Consider the following 17,180-nt stretch of genomic DNA (forward strand, 5'->3'; position numbering starts at 1 on the left):
AAAAAATGTAAAAAGTACTTGGTCACTATTAGAGGAAGGGAGAACACCAATTCATTACCTTCAGAATTATTAAATAAAGGGAAGAATCAAACATTTATCCTTCCTTGTTTATAGGAAATGAACCTCTGGACAAGCAAATATCAGATGAGGGAAAAATGTTTCTTTGTAAAAGTGTTTCAAGGGGCAACTGGGTGGCTTAGTCAGTTAATTGTCTGCCTTTGGCTCAAGTCATGGTCCTAGAGTCCTGGGATCCAGCCTCACAACAAGCCCTGCATTGGGCTCTCTGCTTTTCTTCTCCCTCTCCCCCTCCCCCTGCTCATGCTGTCTATCTATCTCAAACAAATAAATAAGTAATCTTTATAAAGGCATTTCAACTAATAAAATGAAAAAGAATGAAACGAGAATGAACCTTTTAACAACTCAATGAATTAAGACACAACTGCTAATACCATGAAAAAGACAACTACATATTATGTGCCTCCTAATGAAAAGAAAAAAAAACATAATACATATTCTTGCCAAATGCAATGAACACGGATCTTTAGAACCAGCATCTACTTTCCAGAAAACATAACATATTAAACTATACTGGAGGCAATCTGGACTGTGGGAGACTCAAAATTAAATCAGAATGCTTGGGTGCCTTCACAGGTAAATGGTAAGGAAAAGAAAGGGATGAAGGAAGATACTGTCAATTAAAAAATCTTATATATTTAACAAATTTTAAAAACTGACAAAGCTAAACAGTAGAATTTAAGTAGCTACATATAGGTGATAAAACTATAAAAAGACACACAAGAAAGTATGATTAAAAGTTAGGACAATGATTACTCTCGGAGGAAAAAAGGGTGTGACAGGGCTGAGGCACATGTAGGGGTTTCTAGGGTATTTGGTAAAATTTTATTCTTTGACCTGGGTGGTGTTACAAGGATATTTGCTTGACAATAATTTATTGAACCATGTATTTGTTTTGTGGGTTTTTTTGTGTCCATTTTTTACTTAGTAAAATGAGTAATTAATTTTACTTAGTTTAAAATGAGTAAGAAATAAGAGAATAATAAAAATGATCAGGGAGATTTGAAAATGACAGATCTTGTGAAAATGATGCGGAGGGAGAGTGAAATTAAAATGAGAAAGAGCTAGAATGAGAAGGTCTGTGGAAGTAGTGATCTGTTTTTCTTGTTCACTAATATATTCCAAGCACTGAGAACAGTGCCAGGACATATCAGAAACTTAATATTTATTGAATACAAATGAAAGCTGAAGTCATTTGATAACAATTAGATCACAAAGTTTGATGATACCAAGTATTTATAAGGATAAGTAGTAACAAAGATTCTTGTACTCTGCTGGTAGGAATGCAAACTGGTTCAGCCATTAAAAAAAAAAAAAAGACACAGTATTTTATAGTTAAATATGCAGCCACTTTCTATGATACAAATTTTACATCTAGGCAAATTTTTTTAACACATCTTAATGTATCAATTTAGTGAGTATAAATATTAATGTTACTGCTTTTTTTAGTTATTGTAAAGATCAAAGAACATATCATCTAATAAAAATAAATATTATTTCAGAATACTTGTTACAGCTGTGTGTCCATACTGAATTGCAGTGTAAAATATTTTATCTTATTGTGGGTCACCTGCAAGAAGGTTTGAAAGCCACTGCCTAGAGAAACTATTGCACCAAGATTCAGAATATTCCTAGTAGCATTCTTCATAATAGCAAAAAATTAGGAAACATATCTCATATTCATCCTCAAAAGAATGATAAATTCATTTTGATGCATTTGTGCAATGAAATACTAGATAGCAGTGAAAAATCAATGAATTAGAGCTATATACATGACCATATATATGGAGAAACACCAAAGTGAAAAAAAGCCAACCACAAAAGAATACATATAGTTTGATGCTATATTTTACAAGGATGAAAAACAAGATTATACAACATGCTACTTAGGGATACAAATATTTCTGATACATCTATAAAAGAATTACAAGAAGAGTTTCAGAAAATTTAAAAGACCAGCCCCCAAAACACAAACCCCAAGGTTTTCAGATAATGGTTACCCCTTAAGAGAGGGTAGAGGGAAGAACCTGAAAAAATGTTTCAACAGGTTGGGTAATATTCTATTTCTTAGCTTATGTGGTGAATTAAAAGTCATTTATTAGAATGCTTCTTAATATTTAAAACATTATATGAACTTGTCATTTCTGTAGGCTAACAATTGTTGAACCTAACAGCAGCAATTTCACATGATTAAAATATTTAACACATCCTTTGAAATATACCCAGTATTTCATAAACAAGTAAATCTTAGAAAACATTTATTCATAGTATATTTTTAACTGTAGTTGCTTTATTCAGAGTTTTATAATCACGTGGAGGTGTTATAAAAACCTTGTATCTGCAGCCCAAAATACAGTAAACTTAAAGATAATTTTTTAACTGTTTATCATGGAAAACTTAAAATGTATAATGAGTTAAACAGAAAAAAACAATGAAGTCTCTGATACATATTAAACAGCTTCAACAATTATGGATATATAGGGATAAATGGAAACTCTGAAATATATTTCCACCTCTTCTAAGTCTAAACTGAAAAGCAGAGATGCAGACTGGATTTAAAAAAATAAAAGGAAGACCCAATGATATGCTGTCTACAAAAGATTCATTTTAAAAATAATGGTGCAGGGGCATCTGGGTGGCTCAGTCAGTTAAGTCTGCCTTCAGCTCAGGTCATGATCTTGGGATCCTGGGACTGAGCCCTGTGCTGGGCAACCCAATGAGTGGGAAGTCGGCTTCTCTCTAGCCCTTTGCCCTTCCTCCACTTCTGCTTATGCTCACTGTGTGTGTGTCTTTCTCTCAAATAAATAAGATCTTTAAAAAAAAAAATAATGGCGCAGATAGGCTCCTTCTAAAAGACTCTAATATCTTTCATAATTTGCTATTTTAAATCTCCTAGGACCCTACTAGGAGAAATTAATAGGATAATGGAGCAAATAAGTGAGATTATAGGATCAACTGTGATCTGGAATAAGGATAAAAGCTTTTGGTACTATGTGACATATTTGACTCTGACAACTTTCTGGTTTAAGAATAATATAATTTAGTAAGTTTTTTGTAAGAATATGTAAACAGTCCTTAATTGGATTTGGAGTTTAAATTTTCACTATAACAAAGTATGGATATTCCCAACCAAAACATGAAAAACAGAACTAAGTCATTATAGTCCTTAGTTATAGTCCTTAGTACCGGCAAAAGCAAACAAAGCATTTCAGAAGAGATAACACCCTCAATCTAGGCAGCAGCAGAATTCCCATAAAGTACAGATAAAGCTTAAAGGAACATAAGCTCTCAATTTAAAATTACAAAATGCCTAAGAAAACAAACCATTTTGCATATGGATGAGCAGAAATTAAAAGAATTAGTACTTTGGATAACACAGAAATTATAAAATAAAATGTTGAAAATGATTTAAGAAATATTAAAAATGACACTAGTGTAAAAGCACACATATTTGAAACATATATGATCTCTCTATAAGAGAATTAGTGAAGTGAAATATAGATCTGAGGAAATCATGCAGAATAGAGCACCAAGAAATAGATATAAAAATTTGAAAGGTTAAGATACAAGTAGAAAAGAATATCAAGCCTCAACAAATTTCCAATAGAAATTACAGGAAAAAAAAAACAGAGATCATGCAGAGAGACAATGTTTGGAGAGAGTGGCTGAAAGTATCTCAGCATTGATGTGAAAAGTTAAGCTACTTCTTAATGAAAATACATTGAGGAATTGTATTTCACAAACTAAATTACCAAAATTTTATAAGCAACTCACATGATTAAATCTTCTTGTGAAGGCAACAGCATTTGGTGCAGAACTATATTTTTCTTTTTTATTCCATCCACAACTTGAAAGCTCCTGCAAAAATGAGTTTAAAATACATTCATGAAATACCCCAGTTTTCATGTTATATTTAGGGTTTCAAAACATACAAGACAGCTGTGTCCTTTCCTAGAACCATTTTATTTAACAGGAACATATCTAATGCTATAACCACTCAGTTAAATCATAAAAACAAATTCTATTATAATGCAAGAGAGCAAAATTACTTGTCTATGAGAATATAGATAACAAGACTTACACTCTACAGGGAGGTTGGTGGATTCATCTTTGTAGACCTTTGAATCCCAAAAGGAAGGAACTACAGATAATGAAAGTTGAGCTTCCTACAATGTACAGTGAAGCCTAGTCAGGCCCCATTCAGTTACTCAGAGCTTCTAATTAGCTTTCCAGTACTTCACTATTTGAGCTGATAGCCAACTATCCCAGATATGTAACGAAATTGCTAATAAAGATTAGTTCTTGGTACCTTGCAGGGTCTGTCAATAGAATTCAAAGGGCTCAGTAAACTTGTATGTAAAAAATTAAACTTTTATTTCATATTAAGTTCTAACGATGTGACATTCCTTTTAATTATAAATGTAGAGTACAAATTACAGAAGAATTAGTAATACGTATGACTTTATCACTGAAAAAATTTTCATATCACATTACAGCTGGTACAGATATAATCATTTATACTTATCACTAGTATGAAATTATGAGCTCATCATCTGTGGACCTTAATATGTTAATAAAGAAGCATATATATGTTGCTATGTGACAGAAAAGTATGTTGATAGGTATGTTTTAAGAGAATTGATTTTATTTTAAAGCAGAGTTCAACTCCATAGGCTTTATTCATGTGCCAAAGGGGTCCAAGGTTCAAAATAGGTTAAGAACTTTGCTGTAATGCAATAACCACCACTAGAAAGAAACAGAATCTATCTGAAGAAATCTATCTAAATAGAGGAAAATAAGTTAGAGCAGGGAACAAAACAAACAAAAACTGAGAAAAGAAAAACAAAATCATATAGTTATTTCTCTCAGATGGATGAAAATAGATATTGCTCCCATTAGGTAAATACAGGGCAATAGATTTAGAGAACAAAACAAGAGCTTTTGGAAATGAAAAACACAATAAGGAAGATTTTTAAAACCAACATAAGAGTTGTGAAATAAGTGATAAAACCTTTTAAAAAATAAATTCAAAATAGGAGTAAAAATATTATGTTAATTAGACTTCATAAGAGTCAGTGTCTGAACAATAACAAGAATTTTAAGAAAGAACAGAGAAAAACAACTTATCAAAAAAAATTTTTTAATGCCCCCTAGAACTTAAAGGACAAGAAAAGACCTGTCTCATGCCCTTTATAATGGATTAAATTTAAAAATCCCTGAAAACCAAGGCCTCACATCAAAAAATTACAGCACATTAAGACTATGAAATTATAAATCTGTAAGATTCAATAACAAACCAAAATAAAAATAGATCACATGGAGAAAAAAGGGATCAAAGGTATCAGATACCTTAAGAATAACACTGAAAGTCAAAGACAACTAAAACAATGTCTTCAAAATCCTAGAATTCTGTGTCCAACAAAAATATGAATTAAGTATGAAAATGTACTACAGAGATTTTCAGACATGAAAGTCTCAGAGTATTTGTCTTCCATGCATCTATTATCAGAGAGCTAGAAAAGTATGTGGTTCCTCAAAATAAACTAGCAAATTAAGAAAAAGACACAGGATCTAGGAAATTGAGTAACCAACATAAAAAGAAAATACTATAAATACCCAGATTAACTTAAAGGGAGATCCTGGGACAAGACTATGAGCAAAGTTTTTTTGCTCAGATATTAACTAGCAAAAGGACAGAAATTCCAAGAGAGGTGCCTCTCAAAGATGAAGCAATACCTAACTAAGAGTTTGAACACACTGGGAAGAAACAATTCACTATATTCACCACTGGCAGAAAAATTAGTGACAAGTACAGAGAAAGCTTAAATAAGTTATTAGCTCATGGAAAACAAAATTGATTGTGGCTCAACTGTAAAGAATAGTTGACCCATGATTACTTATGTCAAAATTATTACCTAATTATATGTGAAAAAGAGGACGAAGTAAAATGTATAAATGTCAGGGTAAGAGAATGTAAGAGTGTGAAATCATCTTCTACAGTACAGAGTCAATAAATCATATCCAAAATTATAAACAATAGGCAGTTAAATGCATTATTTGAAAACTGGGTATATATTTCTCCAAGGAGGAACAGCTAAGACACTGGATGGATGTGGGTTCAAGGGTGGGGCTGGTAGAAATACATGACATGTGATATAAATGTGATATATTCCGATCTTCCACAAAATTTACAAATAGAACAAAAAGAAATGGACTGAGGGGAAGATGGAGGAAATAGTCATGACGATACAATACTCCATAAACACAGGTACTATTCCCTTGACTAGGGCTGTGTCAGTGAATACTGAAAAAAAGTGGTAGATTCAAGATATTTTGGAGGCAGGGAGGCCTTAGTCAAAAACAGTATTCACACAGTATAAGCTTAGAAGGAGGTATCCAAAGGTACTCAGATTCCTGTTTTTGGTCTGAGTAATTGGAATGGAGAATATTGAGGGAAGAAAACAGCAATTACTGCTTCAACACAGTGGATAAGCAGTCAATGCTCTGAAGATATCAATCACTAACTTTTTTAAAACCGAAAGCTAGATTACAATCTTCAGATTTGAAATTACTGAAGGACTGGGTGATGAGCACTGAGGAGGGCACTTGATGAGATGAGCACTGGATGTTATACTGTATGTTGGCAAATCAAACTTAAATAAAAACAAATGTAAAAAAAAGAAATTTAAAAAAAAGTGAATTTACTGAAGGAAAATATAAACAACAGAAGCAATGTTACAGAAAAAAAAATTATTTGTTACTGAGCCTAGATCTAGGGTCATTTCACATTACCTCCTTGCATAGACAGAAGATACTTAGTAACAGACATTACGTGAATGTAAAAATGATATAACTATATTAAAAACATCTAACTGCTAGAAAGTATTTTTGTTCTAAAAAATATCAATATAAATATATTAATACATATTAATATAACTATAGAAAGATGGCGCATTTTAGGGATTCCTAGGATTAAATCTATAAATAATGAACTAGTTTTTAACAAATTAATATTATTTCCAAATTTATATTCATGCTGTCTGTGTCAAATTGATTTATACTTATCAAATTACTCACGTAGCCATTTGATGGAGTTCAAACTCAATAGCAAAGCTTTACATATAAAATGAATTTCATTTTCCTGTTATAAGTAAGGCTACACTATATATAATGAATATCCTCACACCTTTTCTAACATTTCTGATCATTTCCTAAAAAAACAGTCCTTCAAATCGCTAGGTCAAAGAGTATGAACCTTTTCAAGGCTTTGATATCTGTCAAATTGCCCTCCTGAAGTACAGAGTCATTTATACTACTATAATTGAGTGTCACTTTCCTAAAAGTTTCCATATATCACTTCTTTAATTTCCCCATCTGTAAGAGTAATCATGTTGGTTCAAAGGAGAGAAAAGGGAAGGTAGGGGCCATGAATCACCTGGAAACCCACCATGGAGAGAATCTATGAAAACATCTTCCCAATTTTCTTTATGTGAATTTGGGGGCCTAGTTCTTGTCTAAAGTAGCCAATACTTTTACTGTCCTCTTTTGTGTGATTTAATCTTCTGGTTTTATGCTTAAAAGGCTGCCTCAGCCTGAGAACAGATGTCTTGATAGAAGCAGTAAAAGTAATAGTTAATACTAATACAGAGATTCTTGAATGCCAGGCACTATTCTAAATACTTTATACATACATACCAAGTCCTTTGAATCTATCTTCATCACGATATTACTATAAATAATGATAAACAAGGAACCCAGATAAAAGTATCAGTGAATCACGGCTTTATTTTTTTTTACACTAAAAACTTCTGAATGCTTTTCTGATTCCTCAAATAAAAAAAGATAAAAATTTGGATAAAAAGTTCATCCAATTCGTAGAATATTTCAAAATCATTACCTTAATAGAAAAATGTATTGTCCCTCTAACAAAATTCTCTTGGAAGGTGACAGAAAGGAGGTAGGTATGAATGAATCTATGGTCACATAGTACTTGGGTGCAAATGGATGAAAATTCCACTGGATCCATCCACTCTAAAGAAAGTATAATTGGAAAATGTAAAGACATAAGCAGGTTTTACAAAACCTCTTAAGACAGTAGCTTCTGCTTCATAAAATATTTCCCCTTTGAGACAATGCTATACTACTAGCACATCTAACAAACAATAAACTATAACAATGGAGAACAGATTAGTGGTTCCAGGAGTTAAGGATGGTGGGGAGTAGGCAGAAGTGGGACTGGCTGACTACAAAGGGGTAACACAAGGGAGAGAGGGCTCTGTGGTATGGCAATAGTTCTGTATCCTGCATGAGGTGATGGTTAGACAAAACTGTACACAGAAAACAATGTTATAGAACTATATAGATACATGTTGTGTAATGTTCATTCCCTGGTTTTGCTACTGTACCATCCTTATGTACCATGTAGCTTCCCTGGGAAACTGGGTGAAGGGTAAGTGGGGAATCTCTGCAATATTTTTGCAACCTCCTATGAATCTCTCCGTGTATGGTTTTTTGCAAGTTCCAGTAATCTATAATTACTTCAAAATAAAGTTAAACAACAATAATAAAAATCAATTTAATGAATTATGGAGCTGAAATTGCACTGGGACTCCAGGAACTCACTACTTTCTTCTGAAACTTCCATGCATTTATATTAGCTAGCCTTAAAAGGAATTTTACCCTGTTCCACATCTACCTCTCAATAGTCACTGAACTTCCCCATAAGAAAAAAAAATTGCTTTTCCCTTTTCTCTTTTTGTCTCAGATTCTAGAATCTTCTTCCAATAGGCACCATAAGCAATCTAAGAAATAAATTCTTCCACTCGTGCGCGGGGTCTTGCATTTGATAGCATTTATCAGCCTAGTCAAGGGTTATTCTATACTAAAACATCTTGCATGAACATCAAAAAGTAACCTTTGTGACTCAAAGGATGCTTTTTACACGTCTGATTTAGGAACAGGAATGATTAAAGTCAAGCACTATGTAAGTAAGCCTCTATTTTGGCAAAGGCACAATGAAACACAACAGCCTTGATACCTCTTAAAATATGTTCAACTGGATTAATTTACAATTTTTGAATCAGGCAGTAAAAAGAAATCTAACAGCAACTCACAGATATAAAAGCAATTTTTAAATGGTCATTGAAGTGTATCTGAAAGAATATTCATGGGCTCATTTTGAACCATGAAACTGTCGAGCCCAATTTTGCACTGACTTTATTTTGGAAGCATGTGGGGAGCAAACACCACAACTGGTGACCACCTACCCTATGAAAGAATTACTGATTTTCACAGGAGCCACAGCTTCTCTTATGTCTCTTGTAGGTTTGTTCTGTAAAGTCAAATTCTTGTTCTAAATTTCATCTTGTAGGTTCCAACACTCTTAAAAGGACTGCTCTAAGGGTGATGTTGTAGGGATACCTAAAGATAGAAGAAGAGAAAAGGCCAATATAGACCAGCATGTAGACAGAGATTGAGAGAAGAAAAGAAAAAGTGATGGAATCTATAAAAGACTGTGGAGGGAGAGGGGGTCCTCACAAGAAGAAAAATTTTTTTAATTGAGGTATAATTGACACACAGAAGATAATTATTGTTAAGATACTCTTATGCTCAAAAATGCAAAGCTTTAAAGGGATATAGTATCTCCATTAGCATTCAGTCTATATGGCTATTCAGAAAGAAGTCTCAGCCACAGATGATGTGCTCATTATGATTCCTGTATTTTTAAACAACAAACTTTTGAAACTATAAAACTTCAATGTGTTATATGAAATAAAAAATATCCCTTCTCTTTTCTAACATACTCACATTCTCTGTCCCCTCTCCACACTGCCTCCTGACACATTAAAGCTGCCTCTAGAATGAGTGCAGAGATAAAGGCAGGAGCTATCTTGTGCTACCAGTGATGCCATGATATACCTACTCTCCTAATCAACAATGTTCCTCTTTACTTCTCTGGTTTTATTCTAACCCTAACCGTACTACATAATAAATAAGTTCATGGTGATGAGCAGCAATAATATAACTTATAAAACAGTTTGCACCTTGCTTCTAACAGAAAATGTCAAATCTTTCATGTCTTCTTTGCTTTCTTCAAACCTCTTACTATATTCATGAATTGTTTGTATTTTAATTCTAACGCAAATGATAATTTTCATTAAAATAAACATAGAACTATGGTAATCCTGATTTTGGAACTTTGGATAATGCCAAGAATCTAGTCTCTGCATACACAAAAAAATCAGCATACAGAAGAAAGCTCTTTTACATATTCTGTCAGAAATATCTCAATTGTACGTTTTTCAGAAATGTTTCAGTAAGAGTCGGGATTACCTATTCTGTGCTTTTCCTCATTTCACCAGCATTCTTCCTCAATCTCTAGTGTATCCCAGTTACACAAGAGGGCCTTATCTGTCCTGTTTATTGATATAATCTAAACCACTCACTGACCTGATTATTAGAACTTATAGTAAAGTGTAAAGCTTTCTTCCTTGACTGTAATACACATCAGAGGGACCTTCAGTCAGTCAGTCACTTTATGAACACTTGAGAACCTCATAAGACAGGCAAACATTATCCACTGTAATAACTACAGTACAGATTTCAAGCACAGTTCACCCTTTGAGAATTATTCAAAGCACCAGAGAATGGCGACTAGAAAGAAAATCTGACTGCAAGCAAACTTTCTGTTGTAACACATCCTATGTTGAGTAATACAATACTCATTCTGAAGAGAAACCCCATTGATGTGATAACCATGGCAATGTCGTCAGAAGAAATACAAGCTTTATAGAACATGAGAGAACTCATAATAGACAAAAACCCCAAAACCCATAAATATAATAAACATGGAAAGACCTTCAGAATACAGTCATTGCTTCCTCAACATAAAAGAACTCACAGAGAAGGAAGCCCTATAGATGTGTAAGAGCTTTCTAAAAGAAAACAAACCTCCAAGATCAAAAGGGAAACCACACCAAGAAATCTGTATGTGTAAGAATGTGGAAAAGCCTTAACAAGAGCTGAGCTTCGACCAAGTACCAGAAAATTTATACTAGAAATTAATGAATGTACAGAATCCTTAACCTTCCCTTATTAAGCATTAAATAATTCATACTATGGAGAAAAACCTGAAAATGTTCTCTTTTTTTAAAAAAGATTGTATTTATTTATTCATGAGAGACAGAGAGAGAGAGAGAGAGAGAGAGAGAGAGGCAGAGACACAAGCAGAGGAAGAAGCAGGCTCCATGCAGGGAGCCCGATGTGGGACTTGATCCCGGGACTCCAGGATTGTGCCCTGGGCCGAAGGCAGGCGCTAAACTTCTGAGCCACCCAGGGATCCCCTGAAAATGTTCTTAATTGTGGGTGGGGGAAAAAAACCCACACTCCTGTTTCCATAGAAAGAATATTATTTAATAAGAATCACACTCTTAGACTAGTAACATACTTTTGCAGAAATGATACCAAACATAATAAACAATGGGTGATGACGTGTCTGTAGGCTATGCAGTATAAAGCTTTGGAATGGTCATTTACCAAACTCAAATACTGAACAGGTATTATTCTAGGCATTAGAGATACATCAGTGAACACAAAGCAGACAAAAGACAAAAGTTTCTGCCCTTGTGGAATTTATGTTCTAGTGAGAGGATAACACACCTTAATCTTAAAGAGCTTGACTCATAACCACCACTCAACCCTTTTTTACCTCCTTAAGACTCCTGCAGTTTTGATCAAAATTATATGTTACTGATTGAGAACTACCCTTAAGTGCAGCTCTTACTCTGAAGTCACCAATAAAAAATAATCCTACTTCCAGGAATTTCTGGAAGACACATTAGGTATTTTAAAGACCCAATAGTCCAAAACCCTTTACTTCAGAGATTCAATAATTTTTAAAAAGGCCAAAGATATGAAATAGATTCTATTAATGGCACAATTTATAAATGGCAAAGCTGAAAAAAACTACAAGTCTTCTGGCTCCCTGTTTTTATGTTTTGCCACTAAAAATTCTCTTTTGGGACTCAAAAGGCTTTATTTTTTTTTAATTTTTTTTAAAAGGCTTTAAAATAAATTTTAAAATAGTTGAAATTTAGTAATTAAAATTTTGAGCACCCATTTAGAGCTATGAATGTTAGACACTGACTAAAAGAAAAAAGAGGGCAGCCCGAGTGACTCAGTGGCTTAACACCGCCTTCGGCCCAGGGTGTGATCCTGTAGTCCTGATCGAGTCCCACATCAGGCTCCCTGTATGGAGCCTGCTTCTCTCTCTACTTGTGTCTCTGCCTCTCTTTCTCTCTGTGTTTCTCATGAATAGATAAATAAAATCTTTTTAAAAAATTTAATTAAAAAAATTAAAAAAGGAGAAAAGAGGCAGCAAAATACATGGCAATTTGTGCCCAAAACTGGTTTGAACAAACGAAAAAAAGAGAGAGATAGGCGGCTCCATGGAAATAAGAGTTGTAAAGACACATTAACAGTGGTGAATACAAACATTAGAACTGCTAACCTTTTCCCTTCTTTGTAATCACTATGATGACAGTTTGGACAACCATATCATTGTGTGGTCTCCCCATCACTAAGAGATGACCACTCACGGAGAGGAGGGAAGAAGAGAGAAGAGCTGGTTTTGAGTGAGAGGGATCACCATCCACAGAAGCATCCAAATTTGGCCACTTTGACTGGGCCAGTGGGCAAATGAAGATTCTTAGGATTTCTGTAGCACCAGCTATGGGAATATCAGGGCAAAGTGCTCAGACAGAGAGGGACCTGTTGGTACAGAGAGGACGGGCTGTGCAGAGCCGTGTCCCAGGCCTAACAAATGTTCACAGACACTAGGGAGTGCTCACATTTCTAGAACCAGTGAGCTACAGCCTTATAAAAACACTGTACTCTCAATAACTATCCTTCAGATTTGACAGAGATGGGGAAGGGGAGAAAAGTTATTTAGGAGGTAAAATAAATTGGTATTAAAAACGGACAGATGGTGTACATCACACAGACATGGAATCTTTAAAAATAAAAACAGATTTTTTTCTTTGTAGTTATATTCCTACTAAATAGTTTTTATATCACTGATGAATTTTCCTGTAACATTAAATTCTTTTCACTAGTAAGCATTGGTTCTTCCAACCATAAAACAAAAAAACTAAGAAATGAAGTACCAAATCTGTTCTTTTTTCTTCTTTCAATCTGAGGTAACTTCATATGTGAGACATGGCTGGAGAAAACCCAGACTTAGTATTTGTTTGATTCACATCTGCTCTTAAAGATGTGACTTTATTAGCCTGTATTCTATTGATGACTAAGGGAAGTCCCTAGGAAGAACGGTTTCTACTGTGAAATAAAAGGCCTGGAATTTTGCCTTTCCCCTGAGCAACTCTGAGGTGTGCTGTGCTGTGTGACTGACATCATAGGGAAGAGGCCTGGCCCTGAGGAAATGGCTGCCCTTCGCAGAGGTGCCCCTTTCTTCCTACCAATTTAGAAAAACTTTGGCTAAATTCTGCTTAACACAAAAGGCTTGAGAATATAGAATTCCACAAACTGCTGGGAATTACAGGATCTACTCTGGGAACTGAATTCATGAGAGATACATATTTTACTAAGTTCCAGGTGACTCAAATTGCCTCTATCATAGCAAATCCAGTGAGACTTGGGTGGTGTAATCACCAATCTGTATGAAATCACTAAACCACGTGGCTGGATTCAGAATCTATTTTTCTTTGAAGTTCAAATTTATTACAAATTTCAAGTTAGAAAACATGAATAAATTAACATCTGAAATAAAGTTACATACGGATATATACATGTAATAGTGAATCTTAGTAGTTTTAGTGAACTAAAGAGCTTTTAAAGTTTCATAAAGTATATATACACTTTTTAAAAGTTTTCCATAAAGTTATCTATAGAGACTTGAACATTGATATGGACAGAAACACAAAGATAAACTTACTAGATTCAGTGATAACTACTCTTTTTTCATAACATGAGGTTAAATTTTGATTTAACCAAAGAATTCATTCTTTACTGAAGTTAACTACATAATGAGGTAAACACTTTTTTATGCTAATAAATAAGACTAATACATTAGACTGACATCATAGCTTAATCTTTTGTTTGTCAATAACAAAAGTTTTGACATGATAAACAACATCTGTACAAACATTTCAGGAAACTGGCAGTACTTAACATACTCAAAGATATTCATGCTCTACAACTCAGTAATTAATGCACTAGAATGCACATATTACAAGGGGTGCTCGTCAGCAATGTTGAACATAAAAAGCAAGCTAAGGACGACTAAAACAACGGAATGCCATTTACATAAAAATTTATACATATTTATAGAAGAAATATAGTTAAACACAAAGGAATGATCTAGATCAATACTGGATAGTGGCTACCATGGTGGGAGGAGGGAAGAGGGCAAACAAGGGAGAACATAGAGTGGCTTCAACAGTACTGGTTAGGTAGGTACACAGGGGTTCATCTTAATCAGTCTTCATGCCTTGTAGGTCTTGAATATTTCATAATAAATTAGAAAACATTTTTCTGCCAGATGACAATCTGTTTTTACTGCCAGATTTCATGTAATCTTGATGATTATATGAGACTAACACTTAAGAATATTTCTGTGCTATATCATTTCTTCCAAAAGAATTAGTTTCAATTTTTGAAAATGGTTCTCTCACTGAACAAATATTTACTGAACACTATATTCATTTTCTCATTCTAACTTTGACCCCCACTACATGTCAGACAGATAAAACAGAAGAAACAAAATTACCAGTCTCTGCCCTCAGTAGCTTAAAACTTAGTGGAAGCAGCCAGCATTTAATCAAATTAGCACACGATTAACATACTTTACACCTCATCACTCCTTCCTTCTTAAAAATCCTTCCTTCACTTGTCTTGTTGAATACCATAATAACTTGACTTTCCTCCTAAATCACTCACTGTTGCTTTTTTATCTCTTTTGCTAGTTCCACCTAAACACTAACTAGAACCCTTCTCTCCATCTATATTCACTTTCTTGGTAACCTAATCCACACTTTATCTCTACAGTCATCTCTCTCAAACTACACTTGCCTGGACAAATAATGTAGTTACGTATGACCTAACTCAGCATTCTGACAAACATGTAAACCTAAATATGTCCAAAGCCAAACTCCTGCTCTTTCCTCCCCATCTGCTGCTCGGGCCTTTCTCCACAAGGCAACATTGCACATAATATTCCATGTGAATGGCAGTGCCAGGAGTTGTGAATACAATAATAATAATTTTCCATCTCAGAGAATATCAACTGCATGTTTCTGGTGTCAGGCCAAAAACCCAGGCATCATCCTTGACAACTCTTACACGTGGTGTCTGACGACTTCCCACCACTTCTTCCACTCCCATCCTGAACCAAGCTTGCCACGTAGTCTCTCACCTGGTCTCCTTGATTCGTCTTTGGTACCAGTCAGCAGTCAGGAGTCAGAAGAGACTTAAAGAGGTACTACTTACAGTCTCAGTCAGAAACTGTCACTCCTCTCCTCAAAACCTTCCAAGAACTTCCTATCTTTTTTAGAGTAATGATCTGCAAGGCCTGAATGACATCTAGCCTTTACCTCCCACCCTCACTATAGCGCACTGACCATTGTGCTGGCTGTTCTCTGCCTGGAATATTTTTCCCCCAAATACCCATGATTTACTCTCTTCCTTCAGGTCTTTTCTCAGAGAGATGGCACCCTCCCAGTGAAAGCACCCCATCTGCAATCAAAACTCCCACTGCCTTCACTTTCTAGTCTCTTCTGACTGCTTTATAGTTTTCATGACATACTATCTAGTTCACCTCACTCAATGTAAGATCCACCAGGGCATGAGTTTTAGTCTGTTCACTGCTGGGCCTCCAGCAACTAAACCAGTGCCTGGCACATAATAGACGTTCAGCAAAGACTTGTTGAGTAACAAAACATCATGTAAACTTGCAACTGATAAGTTCAGTGAAGAAGCAAAGAGTGCTAGAAGAACCTGCAGGAAGACAAGAAAAGCTTAACTCTGAGAAAGTCAAACTTGATCTGAGAAGCAAAGGATGAATAGGAGTTAATTAGGATGTGCACAGGCTCAGTGGTACAGGGACTAAAAGGCCAGTGTAGCTAGACCAGAAACTATGAGATTTGTAGACAATATTATGATAGTTTGTCTTTATTCTTAGAGCAACAGAAAGCCACTAAAGTGTTTTAAGCAGAAGGATCACATGAGCAGATTTAGATGTTTGAAAACACTACCATGGGTGTCGGATAGAGAAGAGTTTAGAATGGTCAGTGGATGCAAGTAAATCAGTAAGAGGATACACAGTTGACACAAAATGGTATCTTCAATTGGGGTGTTGGGAGTAGAGAGAGAGAATGGGTTGATAAGATTCTTAAAATGTTAAAAAAAAAATCAATGAGACTGGTATTAAGTTAGATAAGGGAATAGAGCCAAGGGAATTTTAAGGTTCACTTGCAAATTTTACAAAGTAGTTTAGATGTCCCAGGAAAATAAAAAATTCCCATATTGACTTGAATTCTGTTTTTAATATCATCACCTAGAACTTCAATGTCCAAAGCTCCTAGTCACAAACAGCCATTGAGCACTTGAAATGTGGCTAGTCCAAATAAAGATGTTTCATAACTGTACAATACACACTGAATTTCAAAGTCTTAGTAGAGAAAAAAGGAATATAGACTATACCTCAGTAATTTTATACTGATTGAAAGTTGAAGTGATAATATTTTGGATGTTATAGGTTAAATTAAACTATTAAAATTAATTTCATCTGTTTCATTTTTACTTCATAACATGGCTACTAGAAATGTAAAGTTATATAAGTGGCTCACATTGTATTTCCATTGGTAGCACTAATCTCATGGGAAATAACAATATGGTCATTGCCATTTATTCAAAAGGAAAAAATATATCAAAGGTAAGACGGCTGAACTTAAGGTCAAAAAAAAGTATAATGTCTGCCAAGAATGTAGTTTGTTTTGTTCAGGAGATGGGAGGAAATTAGTATTTCAGCTTTTGTCATTTAAATTCAATAGCCATTTTCTTTTTGGGCTTTATGTATAGAATACACTGTT

The 17,180-nt window shown here is 34.5% G+C and overlaps 1 protein-coding gene across 8 annotated transcripts in view; it reads right to left on the minus strand.

The window, feature by feature from the left end:
* Positions 1-17,180, minus strand: part of RALGPS2 (Ral GEF with PH domain and SH3 binding motif 2) — a 158,409-nt gene that overhangs the window by 90,197 nt on the left and 51,032 nt on the right. For 7 of the 8 annotated variants that reach the window (XM_049112183.1, XM_049112182.1, XM_049112188.1 and 4 more), the window contains one exon: positions 3,850-3,933. In XM_049112183.1, the coding sequence (XP_048968140.1) occupies positions 3,850-3,933 (84 nt within the window). Of the gene's footprint in view, positions 1-3,849; positions 3,934-7,972; positions 8,107-9,341; positions 9,496-17,180 lie in introns of all 8 variants that reach the window. The other variant, XM_049112189.1, reaches the window with a different exon arrangement.

Source organism: Canis lupus, chromosome 7 (assembly GCF_003254725.2).
Source record: "Canis lupus dingo isolate Sandy chromosome 7, ASM325472v2, whole genome shotgun sequence".
Taxonomy (NCBI): Eukaryota; Metazoa; Chordata; class Mammalia; order Carnivora; family Canidae; genus Canis; species Canis lupus.